General features: G+C 41.0%; 2 protein-coding genes across 2 annotated transcripts in view; both read left to right on the forward strand.

The window, feature by feature from the left end:
* The window catches only part of LOC134099628 (cytoplasmic dynein 2 heavy chain 1-like), a 151,438-nt gene that overhangs the window by 25,977 nt on the left and 108,263 nt on the right, over positions 1–17,198 (forward strand). The gene's annotated exons all lie outside the window — the stretch shown is intronic.
* On the forward strand, positions 1,867–7,892 carry LOC134099984 (uncharacterized). The gene is made up of 10 exons (XM_062553031.1): positions 1,867–1,948; positions 2,763–2,925; positions 3,144–3,336; positions 3,647–3,737; positions 3,979–4,040; positions 4,848–4,956; positions 5,045–5,106; positions 5,952–6,066; positions 6,265–6,326; positions 7,737–7,892. Exons 1-10 carry the CDS (start codon positions 1,915–1,917, stop codon positions 7,890–7,892), a joined length of 1,047 nt encoding a protein of 348 aa, XP_062409015.1. The 5' UTR covers positions 1,867–1,914.

A 17,198-nucleotide genomic window follows, 5' to 3' on the forward strand; every position in this document is an offset into this window, starting at 1 on the left:
TTTTCAAGACATTTCAAATAGTAATGAGGACACACCCGTTTAGGAGGACATTTGGCTGTCCTCGTAAAATAAACCTGTTTAAACGTTTTCTCTGCATGTTTTAATACCTAAAAAGTGTTTTTCTCAAAAGTCTTTTTATACCAAAAACCTGAGAAATGTTGTAAATCTGTGTGTCCGCCACTGCCCCCTATCGGTGGTCGCGGTCCCTGGTTCACGACACTCAGGCGCGGGAGATTATACACAACCGCGGGAGATTATACACACAACCGCGGGAAAATAGACGCTAATTCAACACTGCGCATGCGCACATTTTGGAGAGCGCTACGCCTATGTCTGCCAGACTGCCATCAGCTGATTCCGTTTCCTCTGGAGATGCACATTGTGGAGAGCAGGTAAGAAAATTAACGAAACGTTTTAATAGATTCCAATGACAAGTAGGTATGTTAGTAGCCCATACAATATGACTGTGGTTAAATGACATTGAACGACATAATGTTAAAAAATAAAGACGTAGGTCTACAATTAACTAGGCTACTGTGTCATTTAGATTCCATAGTAAATTCCATTTATCGATAGCCTACTACACAGCCCAGAGATAACGCCAATATAAGTCATAGACTCTATTCCATTTTAATTCCCGTCGATTCTACCAGAATAACCTATTGGTAGGTAATTTACTTGATGACCTAGGGCTGTCAGCTGGCTGGCTCGTGCATGCTATTGCCAATGCTAGCCTATAGCATGGCCACCGGAGCCTCGGTAGTTCATGGTCTACCTTTAGCCGGCTAGGTAGCCTGGATGCTAGTGGTGTAGTGCTAGATATTTGAACTACCAAAAATAAATTAGTCAAGGAGCAAAACACCAAAGTTGGCAGGTAAGTTACGACCAGTATTGTTGAAAGATGGTATATCGATGTTTCTACATCGGGAAAACGTTTGTTAAGATTAACTGTATTATATTCAGAGTATGCCTATTGGTAGATTGCTAACTAACAAATGAAAACGTATAGCCTACATTCAACAGGTCGTGTTGGACAAACTAAGCTTTCGTCAAATAACAGTGCTTTATGAATACATTGGCAGACAGCTGAACACGTCTTTTGTTTTCGTTTGCTTTTCATCAGAGGCATCGGATTTTTACTAATGTCAATTCCGCTAGCAAAATGCATTCAAACGTAGCTCTTTATGCAAACGTTAGCATTAGTTTGGGCTTCTGGCCAGGGGGGTAGGGGGTTTAAATGGCCTCGTAAGCTTTATGTTCAGCGCATACAAATGTTGACACGTTTTCACAATATATCGTGTTGGTTAAGCTAATGAGTGATTTGCCTCTAATTGTGTAGGCTTCATCCTTTGGCAGCGTAGCCTATGTCTTGAACTTTGTTTTTGTATTTTTCGGTCGTGATTCTCTTCATTCGGATCAATGTTTCGTAGCCACGTCTTTTTTGGTAATGATAAAGTTAATATTATGTCTACCAGGGGTCCCTCATTTGGGGTTTTGGTTTGAGCTTCAAAACATTGCTTAGTTGGTCAACATGGCATATGCATTGTCATTTAGTGAGCATAAGGTGGAAGATTAAGCAAAGCATGATTACATCAGGGAAATGTTATGTGAATGTTATGAGAGCATAGAACTCAATTGAAACAGTTTGAACATCCATGGTATTAATGGGTTTCATCAGGTCCCTTTCCACAGGTGTAGTAATCAAGCACCATGCAATCTGCATTGATAATCAGTGCTTGATTTTATACACCTGTGGAAAGGGACCTGATGAAACCCATGAATTAGAGAGATGAAAAGTGGTCAAGTTGTGGTGTTTACATTTTTGTTCTTAATTTCCTTTAAGTCATGCCATGGATAACTACTCCCCTTCAGGATGCCACTAATCACATCCTTGCAGGAAGAGACAAGAATGCAATGTTAGAAATCAAATATATTAATCCAGTTAAAGGTGAGTGACTTTGATGCACTGTAGGCTAGACTGAGGGGTTACACTACTCTGGTTAGCACCATACTAAGCTCAATCTTTTAAGATTGAACATTAATATGGGTAGTCTGCGCTTTATTTCTACTGCACAAGAGGCGTGATCAATGGGCATCATTCAAATGACTCTAGTCCTTCAACCAATCAGACCCAATCTGGTACATCTTTTGGATAAGCTAGTTTGTGATTCGACCCAAACAGTGGCGGTTTTAGGTACGGGCGAACCGGGCGGTCGCCCGGGGCGGCATCTTGTATGGGGCGGCACAAGCGCTTAACCCTATGAGCCCGACTGACGCAAAGTGCGTCAAAAAACACTCATGGGGGCGCTCGTGGAGGATCTCGCCTGGGGAGTAATTCAGTCTAGAACCGCCACTGGACCCAAAGGTTGTGGACAGGAAGCAGGGGAGATGGATGTGCAGGTTTCCAGCCTGAGCTGCTGGGCGAAATCCAAATTTGCCGGCAGGTCAGGCAGGGTTCCCCCAGCCTAAGGTTACACGCAACAGGTTCTTGAATCGATATTGTCACCAGTGGTTTTCAGTCTATGACTATTAATTGTACATCAATATAAATTAATAAAGTTGTTAATAGTGTTTCAATAATATTTTAGTTAACAGTGGGATTAATGTATTCATTATTCTACATGTAGAACTACAAATAAGCACAACCTTGTATTGTAGCAATTTATTGGCACAATTACATTTTCTGCGATTATTTGCAGTGCTGAGTTGTATCCAATGGATAGTCTGCTACCCTTGTGTCTCTAATAATGTTGTGTCTGCAGGTCGTGGTATCTTCACTTCAGCTGTTTTCAATCAAGGAGACTTTGTGGTGGAGTATAGAGGGGAGCTCATTGATGCAGCTGAAGCTGAACATAGGCGTAAACTGTACCACAGTGCATGTTCAATCTTCATGTTTGACTTCAAATGGAAGCGGAAGACATGGTGGTAGGTTCAGAATGACTAATATGTTTAGATTTCTATAGTGAGAAGTCAGGATTTCTGAAGTGAAGACCTCATGTTGCAATTAACTGTGCGTTGAACAGCTACTGTAATAGTTGTATTGGATGTTGCCATTAGTGTAGTTGCTTACAAATTAAAGTACAATTAAAATTAATTTGTCACTATAAACGTCTGTTTAGTGCATGATGTTTGTTAATTTGCAGTATTGATGGAGCACTTGAAGATGGATCATTTGGACGACTGGTAAACGATGAGCACAAGTCACCAAATTGCAGAATGAAGTTGATTGAAGCAGGAGGGAAGCCACATATGTGCCTTTTTGCACTGAAGGAAATTGTGTCCGGAACTGAAATCACCTATGACTATGGTGGGAAGGAATGGCCCTGGCGCAAAAAGGTGGGTCATTTTGATTTCTTTCCCCCCTATGAATTGGAGTCAATATAGCCTATATTTTGACATCTTGATAACAATGAAATCATCTCTGTCTTAAAAGCCACTGTGTGTTAAGCTGTCAGTTTCATGATGCCACTGAAATTACACAATACCCATCACTAGCTAGTGCCAACAATTAAAACCAAGAAATAGAAGTCTCTTCTTGGTGATATTCAGTCTGGTTTTCGGTCAATCTTGTAATCTTGAATTTGCATAACTCGCCCAGGTGATGCCAGCTAGTTTATCTGTTTACGTTGTCCTGTATGTTTTGTAGGTTCCCCTTACTGTTACAAGCACTGCTGCTCAAGAGTCTATTAAAGACAGTTTCCAAGACCAAATCATGTCATCCACAGTCTTTATTGAAGGTCAGTGGCTGTTTGACTTAATATTTTATCTAGTTGTCAATGGTGTGCTGTAGATGAGGGAGAAACATTTGTGCCACTTATTGCCATCTTAACTGAGATGGTTTTACTTAGTTATGGTGGACATATAAACCTATTGTTTCCCAGTGAACCATGTGAACCAGTGATGGTGTGGTTGCTTCTAGAGTGAAGCACAACCCCACCCTCCCTGGCCTTCCTCATATATTTTTTCTGTATTCTACAGAGACCAGAGAGAGACCAGAAGTCCAGTCCTGCAATATGACACCAGGCAGTTCAGCTTGTGAGGTTAGGTTGAATACAGTTGTCTTTCAAAGCAATAAGTTCTATCAGAGACGGTTTATAAAGCGAGACGAGTCATATGAGGGTCAATCCTGGTGTCCCTGTGACGTAGTGCCACTCCCATTTAGGAGGCAAACGGGAGAAATAAACCTTATCTCGGATTATGACCATTCCCTTAGCCCTACATTCAGCAATGCAAGTAACGAACCCATATTCTACAAGGCACACGTCTTTCTAACATTCCCACATTGAAATCGTATTTTCCAGCGTGATAAATACATAGAAAAATAACTTTGTTCACGACCTGTCCCTCCTGACCTGACCTGTCTCCGCTAATTGCGCAGGCCACCTGTTATCAACGGCACACTGCTTCTGCTGCTTCTACACTGGTCTACTCGTCACTGTTCACGCCCAGATAGGAGGCGGAAGTGGGCCCCATTTCATTCCATTGAAAACCCCCTTTATGATTCATCTTCCTTACTATACGATCTTTGGTTCTGTTGTTTTACAATGGCTAAGGAAATAAGTAGGAAAGTAGTATTATATGAATGAGAGCACAGTAAAATATAGTGAATTATTTGTAAATAACAATTCTTCCACAAAATATATTTTCTCTAGCTGAATTGTTAGCATTTATAATTCATAAATGCAGACAGCATAGCTTTTCTAATGGTGTACTAATATAGAACAAAATGCAGCCAGAAATGTGTTATTGTGGGAATTTTACAAGAGGATGCTGAATGACAATACATTTAATTGAATTGAATATTTGTGTAAAACTCACATATGCATTTTTATGTTTAACTTGTTTAGACACAGCTCAGTGGTGCAAGCTTCCCTTCTGGCCAACACTCCATTGCAGAGCTTGGTGACGATGCCCATGACTTGGAAGCCAATGTTTTCTCTTCAGACTTATACAGAGGTGAGTCCTTGCTTGAATTAGCAATGTTTGGTTAATACTGGGGTCTTGCAAAGTTCTGCGCCTTCATATCCTGTGTTCTCTTCAACAGATGCAGAATTGAGAGCAGAGTGTCAGTCATTTATTCCCACACCAGACAGCCCTGCACATGAGGTTAGTTTGAATTCAGCTGTTTATTTTGGGATGTATGAATGTTTAGAAATTATTGTAGTTTTGTAAGGGACATTTTTATCAATGAATTACGAATCTGAAATCTTTGTCGGGACAGATAGTCGTCACTTAACACTGTTACCCTGGCTACATCATTTTGAGTGTCATGAACTTAAAGGAACACTTCACCATTTTTTCATATTAAACTACGTTATTCCCTTGATTAAGACGAGTTGATGCATACCTCTCACGTTTCAATGCGTGCACTCACTGGCCTTGGCACGCGGCGCAACTTTGATAGCACTTAGCTTGCCCAGTTCATTCATTAGGATCCAAACAGAGATGAAGTTGGAAGCGACCAAACACCTCCATGTTTTCCCTATTAAAATGCAGTTACACGAGTAGTCACATGACTAAGTATGGTGAGACAAAATAAAATGTGGTGCATTTCTAAGCAGGTAAGAGGGGTAACTATATTGTGTGGTGCAGTAATATCCTCACTCTTGCACTTTCAGTTTCACTTTGAAGTGAGGATATTACTGGGCCGAGTCTAAGGTCCCTATTGTTATTCCGCCACACAATATAGTTATCCCTTTTGCCTGCTTAGAAATGCACCACGTTTAATTTTGTCTCACTATACTTGGTCGTGTGACTACCCGTGTAACTATATTTTAATAGGGAAAGTGAGAGGTATGTATCAACTCGTCTTAGTTAAGGGAATAGCGTAGTTTTATGAAAAAACGGTGAAGTGTTCTTTTAAAGGTTTGAGTGAGGGTGTCCTTTTAATGTGTAATGGACTGTACCAGTTTATGCCTGTTCATCTTTGTATATTGCTGTCCTTTTTTTAGGTGCACTGTGTCAGGGGCCAGTGTAGCACTTCGACTGCAAAAGAGGGGATTGGAGAAGTTAGTGTCCAGCCGCAGGAGGTGTCACCCCCTGTGTTCTCAACAGACTTTGCCAGTGGTCAGTTATAGTTTTGAATAAATGTTGTTAACTTCTGGCAATGCATGTCATGCTTGCTAAAGATCTGCAGCATGAAAAACATGTGGCAATATCAGGCCATTTTTAGTGAGGGATGTGAGTCGGGAATGTTATGGCTATATGTGGTTTTATGACTTGAGGAAAGTTAAGCACTGAATCTCCCTGTGTTCTCTTGTACAGAGACCAAATCGATATTGGAATGCCAATCATCCAGATCCACACCAAACGACTCTGCATGTGAGGTGAGTTTGAATTTATCTGTACTTTGAAATTGACCAATGATTGAAGTACTGTGATGTTCCATGGAACACAATTTTCAATGTTTTAGTAAGCTTCTTGAAGCTACAGTAGAAATGCAGTCTATTCAGTACGGATGGTCTTTACTAACCATGATGTCCCCCCAACACTGGTGTGTGTCTGAGTGTGCCATACACTGGGAGTTCAATAGTAGAAATGCCTTCTATTCAGTACGGATGGTCTTTACTAACCATGGTGTCCCCCTAACACTGGTGTTTTTCTGAGTGTGCCATACACTGGGAGTTCAATAGTAGAAATGCCTTCTATTCAGTATGGATGGTCTTTACTAACCATGGTGTCCTCCTAACACTGGTGCTTTTCTGAGTGTGCCATACACTGGGAGTTCAATAGTGGAAATGCCTTCTATTCAGTATGGATGGTCTTTACTAACCATGGTGTCCTCCTAACACTGGTGCTTTTCTGAGTGTGCCATACACTGGGAGTTCAATAGTGGAAATGCCTTCTATTCAGTATGGATGGTCTTTACTAACCATGGTGTCCTCCTAACACTGGTGTTTTTCTGAGTGTGCCATACACTGGGGGTGCCTCTCATTTGGCTTATATACGTCCTCCCTTCCGCCTTGATCCTCATTGATCTACATAAAGAATGATGGGGCGGCAACAATGGGATAGTCTATCCGGTTTTAGTTATAGATCAGTGGGAACGCCCCTCGAGCATCGAGGATCGAGGAGAGATGTTGAGAGGCACCCTGGGAGTTCAATAGTGGAAGTCTGAGTGTTTGTCCTTCAGACTGTTAATGACATCCACAATGTCCTTGCATACCATGAGTTTGTCTGTGTAACAAACACATGCACAGATTTTTACCCTTTTTCACAAAATTACTTTAGTTTATTAGAATTGTTTTTACTTTTGTTGCTTTACTTAAATAGATTTCTTAAATATCTTAAATAGTTCATTAACATATTTCCTTGCTGTTTGCGGTTATGTAGTTCTGTGGCTAGGAAGAAGATAATAATCAGTTTCATTGCACCTATCAGTTAGTTACTCACTGTTTCGCTAGTGGCCTGTATTGTGTAAACACAGGGCACAGTTTCAGTTTTTTTTTTTTTAAACGTCAGAGTTTCAAGTATATGCATATATGTTTCTTGTGTGTGTGTGATGAGTGACATCCCAACAGTTAGCCAAACAACAGGAAGTCAGGAATTGAATAGATATGTTTCACTATAATATCTCAAAAAGTAACTTCTTTCCCCCTATTTATCTCTCCTGATGGATTTGTAGAAAATGTTGTGTGAAAGTAACAGCCAATTTTTTTTATTTGTTTTTTAATTCATGATATAATTTGTATGTGTAAATGTTAACATTTTCATGTTTCACAACATTTTTGCCACAGTGTACAATTCATCAGCTGGTTTTTGAAATGGTGAGAATTGACGAATGCTGGATATGTCATTCACCTTTGACATCTATCAGATGGTGCGGTCTAAGATGCAAACGTAAGTGTGTTTTTCATCTTCTCCCAATTAATGCATTTCTCAGTATGCCATAAATAGTTTAATTTCATGCCATGAGTCCGTTCCAGTCTCACAACTATAAAGCATAAAACCATGTTGATTGAATGTTTTATCATTTCAAACCATTGCGGTTGAGAACACTGGAGTGGCAGATACAATGACGTACCAAGTGAGGGAGTTTGCAAGCGGAGGCACGTGGCAGAGAACAGTGAGCATACGTGCAAACTAGTCACCTTTTGGAAAAATGTACCGTTTTGGAATCAAAATAGGCCATTTGCGTAGGCTGGGTAAACCCTGACCTGCCGGCAATTTGGATTTCGCCCTGCAGCTCAGGTTGGAAACCTGCACATCTATCTCTCCTGCTTCCTGTCCACATCTTCTGGATCCAGTCACAAACTAGCTTATCCAAAAGGCACACTCAGATCGTTGATCTTTACACTTTTGGATAGTCCTTCAACCAATCAGTCATCTGAACTATGCCCATTGACCACGCCTCTTATGCAGTAGAAATGCAGTGCAGACTCCCCAGACTAATGTTCAATCTTAAAAGATTGAGTTTAGTATGGTGATAGCCAAACTACAGTGGGTACGGGTTGAGAATGCACCTTCTCCCGCGGGACTCCCGAAGAGATCCCGCAGGCCGTCAAGCCGATTTTTTTCGAGCCTAAGGCAATGTACCCAAACAACCACCAGGTGGCAGAAAGTTTCATCCCGCATTTCAAAATGATGAAGACCGCATATCCGTCAATAGTCGACTCCTTAATCTCATTTAATCATTACAATGAAGGTGATGACTGGCGAAATTATTCAAACAACGTTTCAATGAACCATTGTTGAAATGAATGAAAATGGTTATAGAAAATCGCCTACAGCCTAACGCCGACACAGCTGATTCTTTGATTGATTCTAAGCTGTTTTGATGTAGGGGATGGGTAAACTGGCGCGCTACAAACATGCTACCAATCAAATGTAATATTAGTAGGACTAGCCTACTTAGACACTTTAGTCATAGGCAACGTTGCCATGTTAATTTGGGCTAGAAGTGCTTGCTTGTGGTGGCGCTCCTGTCCGCTGCTTCTCCCGATTTGTGTGGCAAATTTGTCAGCAATCAGCTTAAATGTCAAATCATATTTATTTATCTTTGTCGCCATGGTATTGGGGGAAATGCGGAGAAACGAGATGGTCAGTCCTTGTATTTTTTCTTCGCGTTTCGTTATAAGAAATATATAAGTAATAGTTAGTCTTCTTCCGTATTGAACAGATACGGGACGCTACGGGACGCTCTTTGTTCCGTATTTTAAGGAACTACTCAATGCACACACACTACAATGAAAAACACACAAAGAAATCACTAAACATATAGCCTACAACCTAATGACACTTTAATGCAGCGTTTCTCAAACTATGGCCCGCGAAACGTGGAGACTGCTGCTGGTCCGCGAGACATGGGGTGAAATTAGGTCCGGTGATCTGATAATTTGCTGCGCAATTGACCAAGCAACCGCGGACCGACAGAAAAAGAAAGCAAACGTTGCGGCGGAAATGCTTCCTAATTTGATGTGTTTAAACATAGAGACATACAATTAGGTGTGTCTGTTATTATGATAATTTTCGAGCATAACTGCTTGTCCATAGCTCAGTGACAGGTGTTAATAGCCTTGCCATAAGCACTGCTGCAGGTGCTTCTTTTATTATGCGGTTAGAGCATATAAGCGCTTACTCATATAGACTATAACTAAGGGACAGGTGCAAAACCACCAAACTGGGATGGATCGAAGGGCAAGCAAGCACTGCCACACAACGTGAAGGCCTTTGTGTTGTCAACACTAAACAGAAAGTTCCTGGGGAGAAGTGGCCGCAAGGACTGCATCGATAAGATCAACGAATACAGTAATGTTTTACAACCCAGCTGGTATCCGCTGTTCATTCCGACATATCCCCACTCGGCGGTAGGCCTAGGCCTATTTAACTTTTTTTTTTTCAAACAACGTGCCATTCCGACATGAGGTCATTAATAGGCTATTAATGTCATAACTATTAGGCTATCATTAGGCTTACTATGCATGGCTGTAGGCAGCTATGAGGCCACTGAGATCTGGACCTCATCGGTTTTGTGAAAGCCGATTGGAAATACTTAAGTTTAGAGCGAGCGTTTCAACTATGTTTGCCATGGTAGACAAAAACACTCAAATAAAACAATAGCCTAAAAAATAACTGCATGCGTAATGGACACGGCTCTATATCCTAAATAATTTTCGAGGTTCGCCATTTGGTAATATGACCTATCCTTACTGACAATAATTTAGATTGAGCACAACTAAAGTTGCACGAAGGCAAAATACAGTCCTAAAAGCCTATTCTATATAGCCTGGCCAATATTGTAGATGTGCAAAAGCAGCATTTGCGTGCGTGCTTGCCGGTGAGGTGTAGCCTACAAAAATGAGCATAACATCTGATTATTAAAGTATGGCTAGGATATAGGCTAGAGAAGAGTTGGTTTAAAATTCAAGTGTAGTAAAAAAGTTTGTGCACATCCCCGGTCAAGGTGCAGAACAAGAGTAGGCTAAATCATAAAAAAAATGGAAAAAGGTTCGCACACTTGAAATCCTTCTTTTATAGGATATAGGCTAGAGAAGAGTTGGTTTAAAATTCAAGTGTAGTAAAAAAGTTTGTGCACATCCCCGGTCAAGGTGCAGAACAAGAGTAGGCTAAATCATAAAAAAAATGGAAAAAGGTTCGCACACTTGAAATCCTTCTTTTTTGATTTGATTTGGTCTTCTTCAGATTAAAATTCAAGTACGTGCGCTATTTAACCCCTCGAGACCGACTGCAGTCTGCTGACACAGCCAGACGACTCTCCCAACCCATTCATTCGTTTTGGCCGATAATCCATTCATTCGTTTTGTGCGTAGGCCTATAGATTCCTGCATGCTGCATTACCGTGACCCTTAGCCTACCTTGTGGATGATTTTTTCTCATTGGAATACAGCAGGACAGAATGCCTTTTATCTAACAAACGCAAAAGCTGAGATTGTTGGAAGGACTAGGCTACTCAACAAACTTGTTTTTCGTTTCTGGGAGATCTCGTTATCGTTTTGGATTGTCGGATTTTTATACTTATTGTTTGGACTTATGGACAATGAACTTTGAGGGGTGGTTGTTAGTGCTTTACAAAGCTTTGTGTTAATAAGTGTCGGTCCTCCTATCCTTCAGCTCACTGCGCGATGCAGTTGCGCATAGTGGCCACGAAGTCATTAACTGTTTACGACACAATACATGATATTTGTGTTTTTCGTTTCTTAGATTTAATGCATGTTTGACATGTAAACAGGCCTTCAGTCCGTTAACTTAAGGCCTTCTTTTGCATGGGGTTGCTCGCATCCGCCCGTAACCTAGACTATTATGTGCGTAGTGGCTGCATACTCTTATAATAAGAGGCAAATTGTTACAGGACAACTTAAACTGACTTCCCCAATGCTTCCCCGCAGCACATTACATTTTAATATAGGCTAATATAGGATGAACAAAGTCTATGCTATATTAAATCCAGTAGCCTAATAATTCTATGTGCCACGTCCGATTTCGCAAGTGATGTAGTAGGCTACGTTTAAACATCGACACACGTCTGTGAGACTACCCATTTCATGAAGAGCAATTGTCTTGTGCGATCATTCCCCCTCCCCCACACTTGTCTAACCAGTTCACTAGACATTATAGTCTACCTGTATGCGGCATTGGACGATTGCCTCCCTCCCCCCTCTCTCTCGACAGACACTTCCTGACACTAGGGCTCGGGATCATGACATCAAAACTTCGCGGGCACAGCCACATTGGCAGCTTCACTCCTTAGTTTACTATGGATTACTATGGATTTACTCCCGCCTTTTAGTGTGTTCCTGTTACTTAGTTTTTGCCTTCTTGGTAGTATGTTGCTGTGTAGTGGGGTGTAACAGTGCAACCCACGATCGCAAGAGGAAAAGAATAAATCGCTACTATTTCTGCTTCTTGTCTTGTGCATCTGAATGAATGGATATTACGTTCAGTGCGCTACCAAATGGCGGCGATATTCCTAGAATGCAAGGCGTGTGCCCGAGCCCTATTATGTAAATGTAAAAATGTGTGTGTGTGTGTGTGTGTGTGTGTGTGTGTGTGCGCTGAACCACGAATTCACATATTAACTTTTCTTTTCAGCAGACATCGCAATCATAAAAAAATCGCAAAACTTTTTAATAAAATAATGCCTCTTGTCTTAATGGGTTCCGGAGGTTCGTAGAGTAAGTTTTGAACCCCGGTCGCTGACGTATGATTAAGATGCCTCAACCATTTACGCCACAGTTCGAGTGTCAATTTCTTCGCACCTAGCCAAGAAATATAAAGGATTCAGTCAGTCGAGTTCATTTAGCCTATTCGCGGCATGCACTTGAAACGCCGATCAAAAGTTCTGACATGTTAAACTGACGTTAGTCATTAATTCACCACATGATAAAATGCTGTTATATTGACGCACAGTAGCCCACGGTAGTCTATGTCTATCTCTGAATCAACATGAACATGCATAACGAGATCCATATATTCTAAGTTGCTAGAAACTTCTTTTGCGGAGCTAGGCCTACTAGTCGATGGTTACAATGAATCACCCTCACTGCCCTATCGCATATCTGACCATCCATTGTTATAATGTTACAAAATGCGCGATCTTCTCCAATCATGTAGCCTACGGTTATAAGTAAAGTGACATGATAGGCATGTAGGCCTATTAAAGATATTTCTGTTAAATACGTTTTATTTTCAGTTGTCAAAAGTGGTGGGGACAAAATCTGTGATAAAGTGCTGGGTGCTACCCAGCGTCGCCGGTTAAAATGAACATGCCTCCGTTTTAAAATAGCCTATAGGCCTACACATTTCTAAGTATTCCTAACATAAATGTAGCCTAAATGTCCATCTTGTCCATCTCTTTCGTCTTCGCCTTGACAATAATAGCCTATTCACGGAAATGCGGTCTTGTAACCGTAATGAATTAATGAATTAATCTAAGGTTGCCTATATCGAGTCTTTCAGGTTGAATTGAAGGCTTCTAAAACCATTTTCATTAATTTCAACAATGGTTTATTGAAACGTCGTTTGATTATAATTTCGCCAGTCATCACCTTCATTTTAATGATTAAATGAGACGGATTAAATGAGACGGATATGCGGAGCATTTCTCTCCCTCTCCATTGACCAAAACGTTGCTCTGGCATCTCTGTTGGACTGACTGAGTTATAGGCTACGTCGAGTGAGAGAGCCAGCTGTGAGGTACGCTGTAAAACATTCGAAAACTCTGAAACTGCAATCTGACCTGCCGAGCGTGATGTCTCTTTTCTCCGCTTGTCACCAGCGCGGTGTCTTCGGGTTTTTCCGTGTTTTCCGGTATGAGCCGAACCTTCCTTTTATTAAGGCGGTCTTATGTTGCCCCCTTGCGGTTGCAGTTTTAATTAAAGTCCCGATGCTTCGGGAGTCCCGATGTGCGGGAAAGAAAGGAGCATTCTCAACCCGTACCATCTGTAGCTACAACCTTAAATGCACGCAAATGTATCGCTCTTTCATCCAGTACGCTGCAGCTCGGTGACATGCATTTTTCATGGACTTGGTTTGATGCGCTGTGTGAACATGGAGCAATGTTTATCATCCTTTGCCAACATTTTTAAAGATTAGCTTGGCAGAAAAGCATAATACACCAACTTTTCATTATGTCTCAGTGAGTGTCAACACAAGCAAAATGCCCTCAAGTCCGTTATGTAATTACACATATGCTCATAAACTTTGAAGATGAAGTTAAACCTTCATCGAACATGTACATTTCTTAGAATGTCTATATACTCGAAATGCCTGTCCAATATAGCCTGGCTTGCGCCTACCACTTCTCAAATGAGACGTGGTCTGGCAACCAGAAGTAAATTTTCTCGTATTTGAAAAAATGCCCAGTTCCGTTCATTGGGCGCTACGGATGTCTATCAAATGTGCATAGCTCCTCATCGTCTTGCTTTACCCCCTCTTCTGTGATTGGTCCCCTATCTCAGGGGAAAATTAGGGCAGTAGCTTCCAGACTGTCTAAGCAGCGTGAATCAAATCACTGCGCAAGGCAGGATGGGAACACTCAGGCCATGTCCAATAAGCATCTACAAGTGGGTTTTTTTTTTCTAACATTTTCTAAATTTGTGCCGTCCAATAAGTCACTGGGCCTATCTTTACGCATCTGAGTTGATAATAGATCGAGTGGGCTTTTCAAGTCGCCTTTGAATTTAGAATGTAGTGGTCATGATGAACAAAAACTTTAGGCCTAATAAATCCAGACCTAATTCAATAGATCTACCAAGCAATTGGCAATCCAAATTATTCAAGTTGTCTCCACAGCTTTTAAATTACTTTCCTTTTATTCCCACAAGCCTTCTTAGTTAATGTAGGATAAACATTTCAGCATTTCTGTTCTTCCATTCTGCCAGAAGTCTTTGGGCCAAGAATGCATTTTGAAACATGGCCTATATGGCCTCACACCTTGCACATTACACGTTACAAAAATAATCGGTCTTTGATCAGGTCAGGCTACTAATGTATCTGTTTTACAGTAACGATGCTTTATATTCAGGATCTCAAGTATCTTAATTGTTAGGACGATGCCATATGATCAATCTAATGTGTGATGTGTGGGATCACAACATGCATTTTTAACTTTGAATGAGTAATGTACATGCTCTGCCACTCCAGTGAATTCTACCTTAATGGTGGAAACCTGTGTCCTTTTTGTCTAAATTGAATTTTAAAACTGTGCATTTGTACTTAATAGTTCATTTTGTTCACATTTCTTGATTTTATATGTTTCGAAAGTGTGAAGCTGTTTGCATTTAATAAGAAAATGAGTATGTGATTAGTCAGCATGGGAAACTGCTCAATTGTTGTCTAACACTGTGGTTTGCCTAATTTTGTCTATGAAGAATGCTGTGGTGTGTGGCATAGAAACTGCCTCCAGAAATCCTCAGAAGACTGGGATATAGATGTAAGTGTACATTGAAGTATATATCGATATAATGAGTTGTTTTTTTAAATTCATTCATTTCATTCCATTCATTTCATTCTACTTTACAGGATGATGTAACATCAGCATCTGATGATGAGTACATCCCAGAGTCTGTATCGGATTCAGAAAGCTCAGGGACAGAGTTGAGTGTTGAGTTGCCTGAACCATCCAAAACGTCCCATACCACTAACATGCCTGATTTAGGCGATACTTTTGCTGAACAAGAACACATGAATACACAGGATATCTGTAAGAATTTCCTGGTGGATGTAGAAACTATCGGTGATCTCCAAAGTGACCCCAAACCAGAACCAGAAAGCTCAGAGTCAAACATGCAGAAAACAGTGAGTACCGAAAAGGGTACGGTGGATGTTCTTAGCCAAAGTAAATCCCCAACCAAATCAGGAAAACTCCTTAAAAGCCATGTCAATTATTGTTTCCTATGTGGAAAACCTCAAACAAACTTTGCACGTCATCTCGAGAGGCATGCACATGAAAATGCTGAAATTGCTCAGGCACTCCAGTTCCCCAAATCATCAAAGGACAGAAAGGTTCTTCTTGAAAAATTCCGAAACCTTGGCAACTTCAAGCATAACTCAGTCGTTAAAACCACAGGATCAGGCTGTCTTAAAGTGAAAAGGAGTTCCAAACAGAGCAGCAGCTCTGAGACGTATGATTACTGCTTGTACTGTAAGGGTATGATATCCAGAAAAGAACTTTCTCGACATATGAAAAGATGTGCTCTGAGACCCGAGAATAATGTTGAAGAGGGACCCAAGTTGAGAGAGAGAGTCTTTGGCATAGCATCTGCTCAATCTACAATGTCCCAGCCAATCTCAAGTGAACTTTGGTCAGTGCTGGGCAAAATGCACAAGGATGCAGTGTCCTCTGCAGTAAGGAATGATCATTATCTCATGCAGTTTGCCCAGTCCCTCTTTAATAAACATGGGAGTGACAGATCAAAGCATGAGTATATAAGACAGAAAGTAAGGGAACTTGGGAGATTACTTGTGACTTTGCGCCACACAACTAGAATCCATAACATGGAAGAGGCAATAAAACCAGGCAACTTCTTCATTCTTACTAGTGCTGTCAAGAGAGTTTCTGGTTTTGATCACCAAAACAACACATTCAAAGCCCCAAGTTTGGCCCTGAAAATTGGGCATTCTCTCAGAAAGATAAGTGACCTCATGATGTGTCGTGCCCTCATGGAAGAGGACCAAGAGGGGATCGATTCCATCAAGAGGTTTCATACACTTCAGAAAACAAAGTGGTCTGAATTAGTTTCCCATTCTGCCTTATCAAACCTGAGCGAGGCCAAATGCAACAAGAGCACCAGGCTTCCACTGGCCAAAGACGTTCAGAAGATACAGTTACATCTTGGTCAGCAAGTGGAATTGGCTAAGGAGAAACTAGCCGATAATCCAGGTGAAGTGGCGCGAATGACTGTAAAAAATGTTGAAGATCGTGACATGTCACAATTTAACGATGACATAAGCACTGGGCTTACAGAAGTTGAGAGGAGACTTTGCAAACAATTCGCCAGAGTGGAATTGAGGGGGGAAAAAGGACGAAATGTTGCGGTGATCCTGACTCCTGATATGACCGCTAACCTGTCACCCCTCATTAGTAAGAGGAAAGAGTGTGGAGTTACTGAAAACAACGATTACCTCTTCGCTGTTCCTTGTAGTCTTGGTCACTACAGAGGGCAGTTTGGTCAATTTGCAGATGCTTGTGGAGCCGAAGATCCTCAAAACCTCAGATCAACTAACCTTCGCAAACAGATCGCCACAATAAGCCAAGTCATGAACTTGAAAGATAATGAACTGGACCAGCTGGCCGATTTTCTCGGCCATGACATTAGGGTGCATATAGAGTACTATCGACTGCCCCAATCAACAATTCAGCTGGCTAAGATCTCAAAACTGCTTATGGCTATGGAGAAGGGAAGTGTGAAGGATATTCAAGGAAAATCTCTTGATGGAATCGGTGGTATGCATCATTTACATTTTGTTGAATATACCTGGTGTATGTGTATATGGTTGATGATGTAATAACATTTTTACATTGTCATTTAATAGATGACACAGAAGATATGGATACAGGATCACAGCAACTCCCCGATGTTTCCACTCTGCAAGGTAATGTTCAAATGGGGTCCCAAAATGCGGATTTTGTAATTCTATAAGTGAAATATTTAAAATTGGCTTCAAATGTGTAAACTTTTTATTGCCTACCCTCCTTGCTGTGTAGTTGATGCCATTGTTTTTTTGTTTTGTTATGTTGT

The sequence above is a fragment of the Sardina pilchardus genome, chromosome 13 (genome assembly GCF_963854185.1).
Source record: "Sardina pilchardus chromosome 13, fSarPil1.1, whole genome shotgun sequence".
Taxonomy (NCBI): domain Eukaryota; kingdom Metazoa; phylum Chordata; class Actinopteri; order Clupeiformes; family Clupeidae; genus Sardina; species Sardina pilchardus.

Bases quoted from the DNA above. Each gene is read 5' to 3' on its own strand.
- LOC134099984 (XM_062553031.1), top strand. From the start codon at position 1,915: ATGTTAGAAATCAAATATATTAATCCAGTTAAAG. The intron at 1,949-2,762 runs GTGAGTGACTTT...TTGTGTCTGCAG, and splicing joins ATATATTAATCCAGTTAAAG to GTCGTGGTATCTTCACTTCA. The intron at 4,957-5,044 runs GTGAGTCCTTGC...TCTCTTCAACAG, and splicing joins CTCTTCAGACTTATACAGAG to ATGCAGAATTGAGAGCAGAG.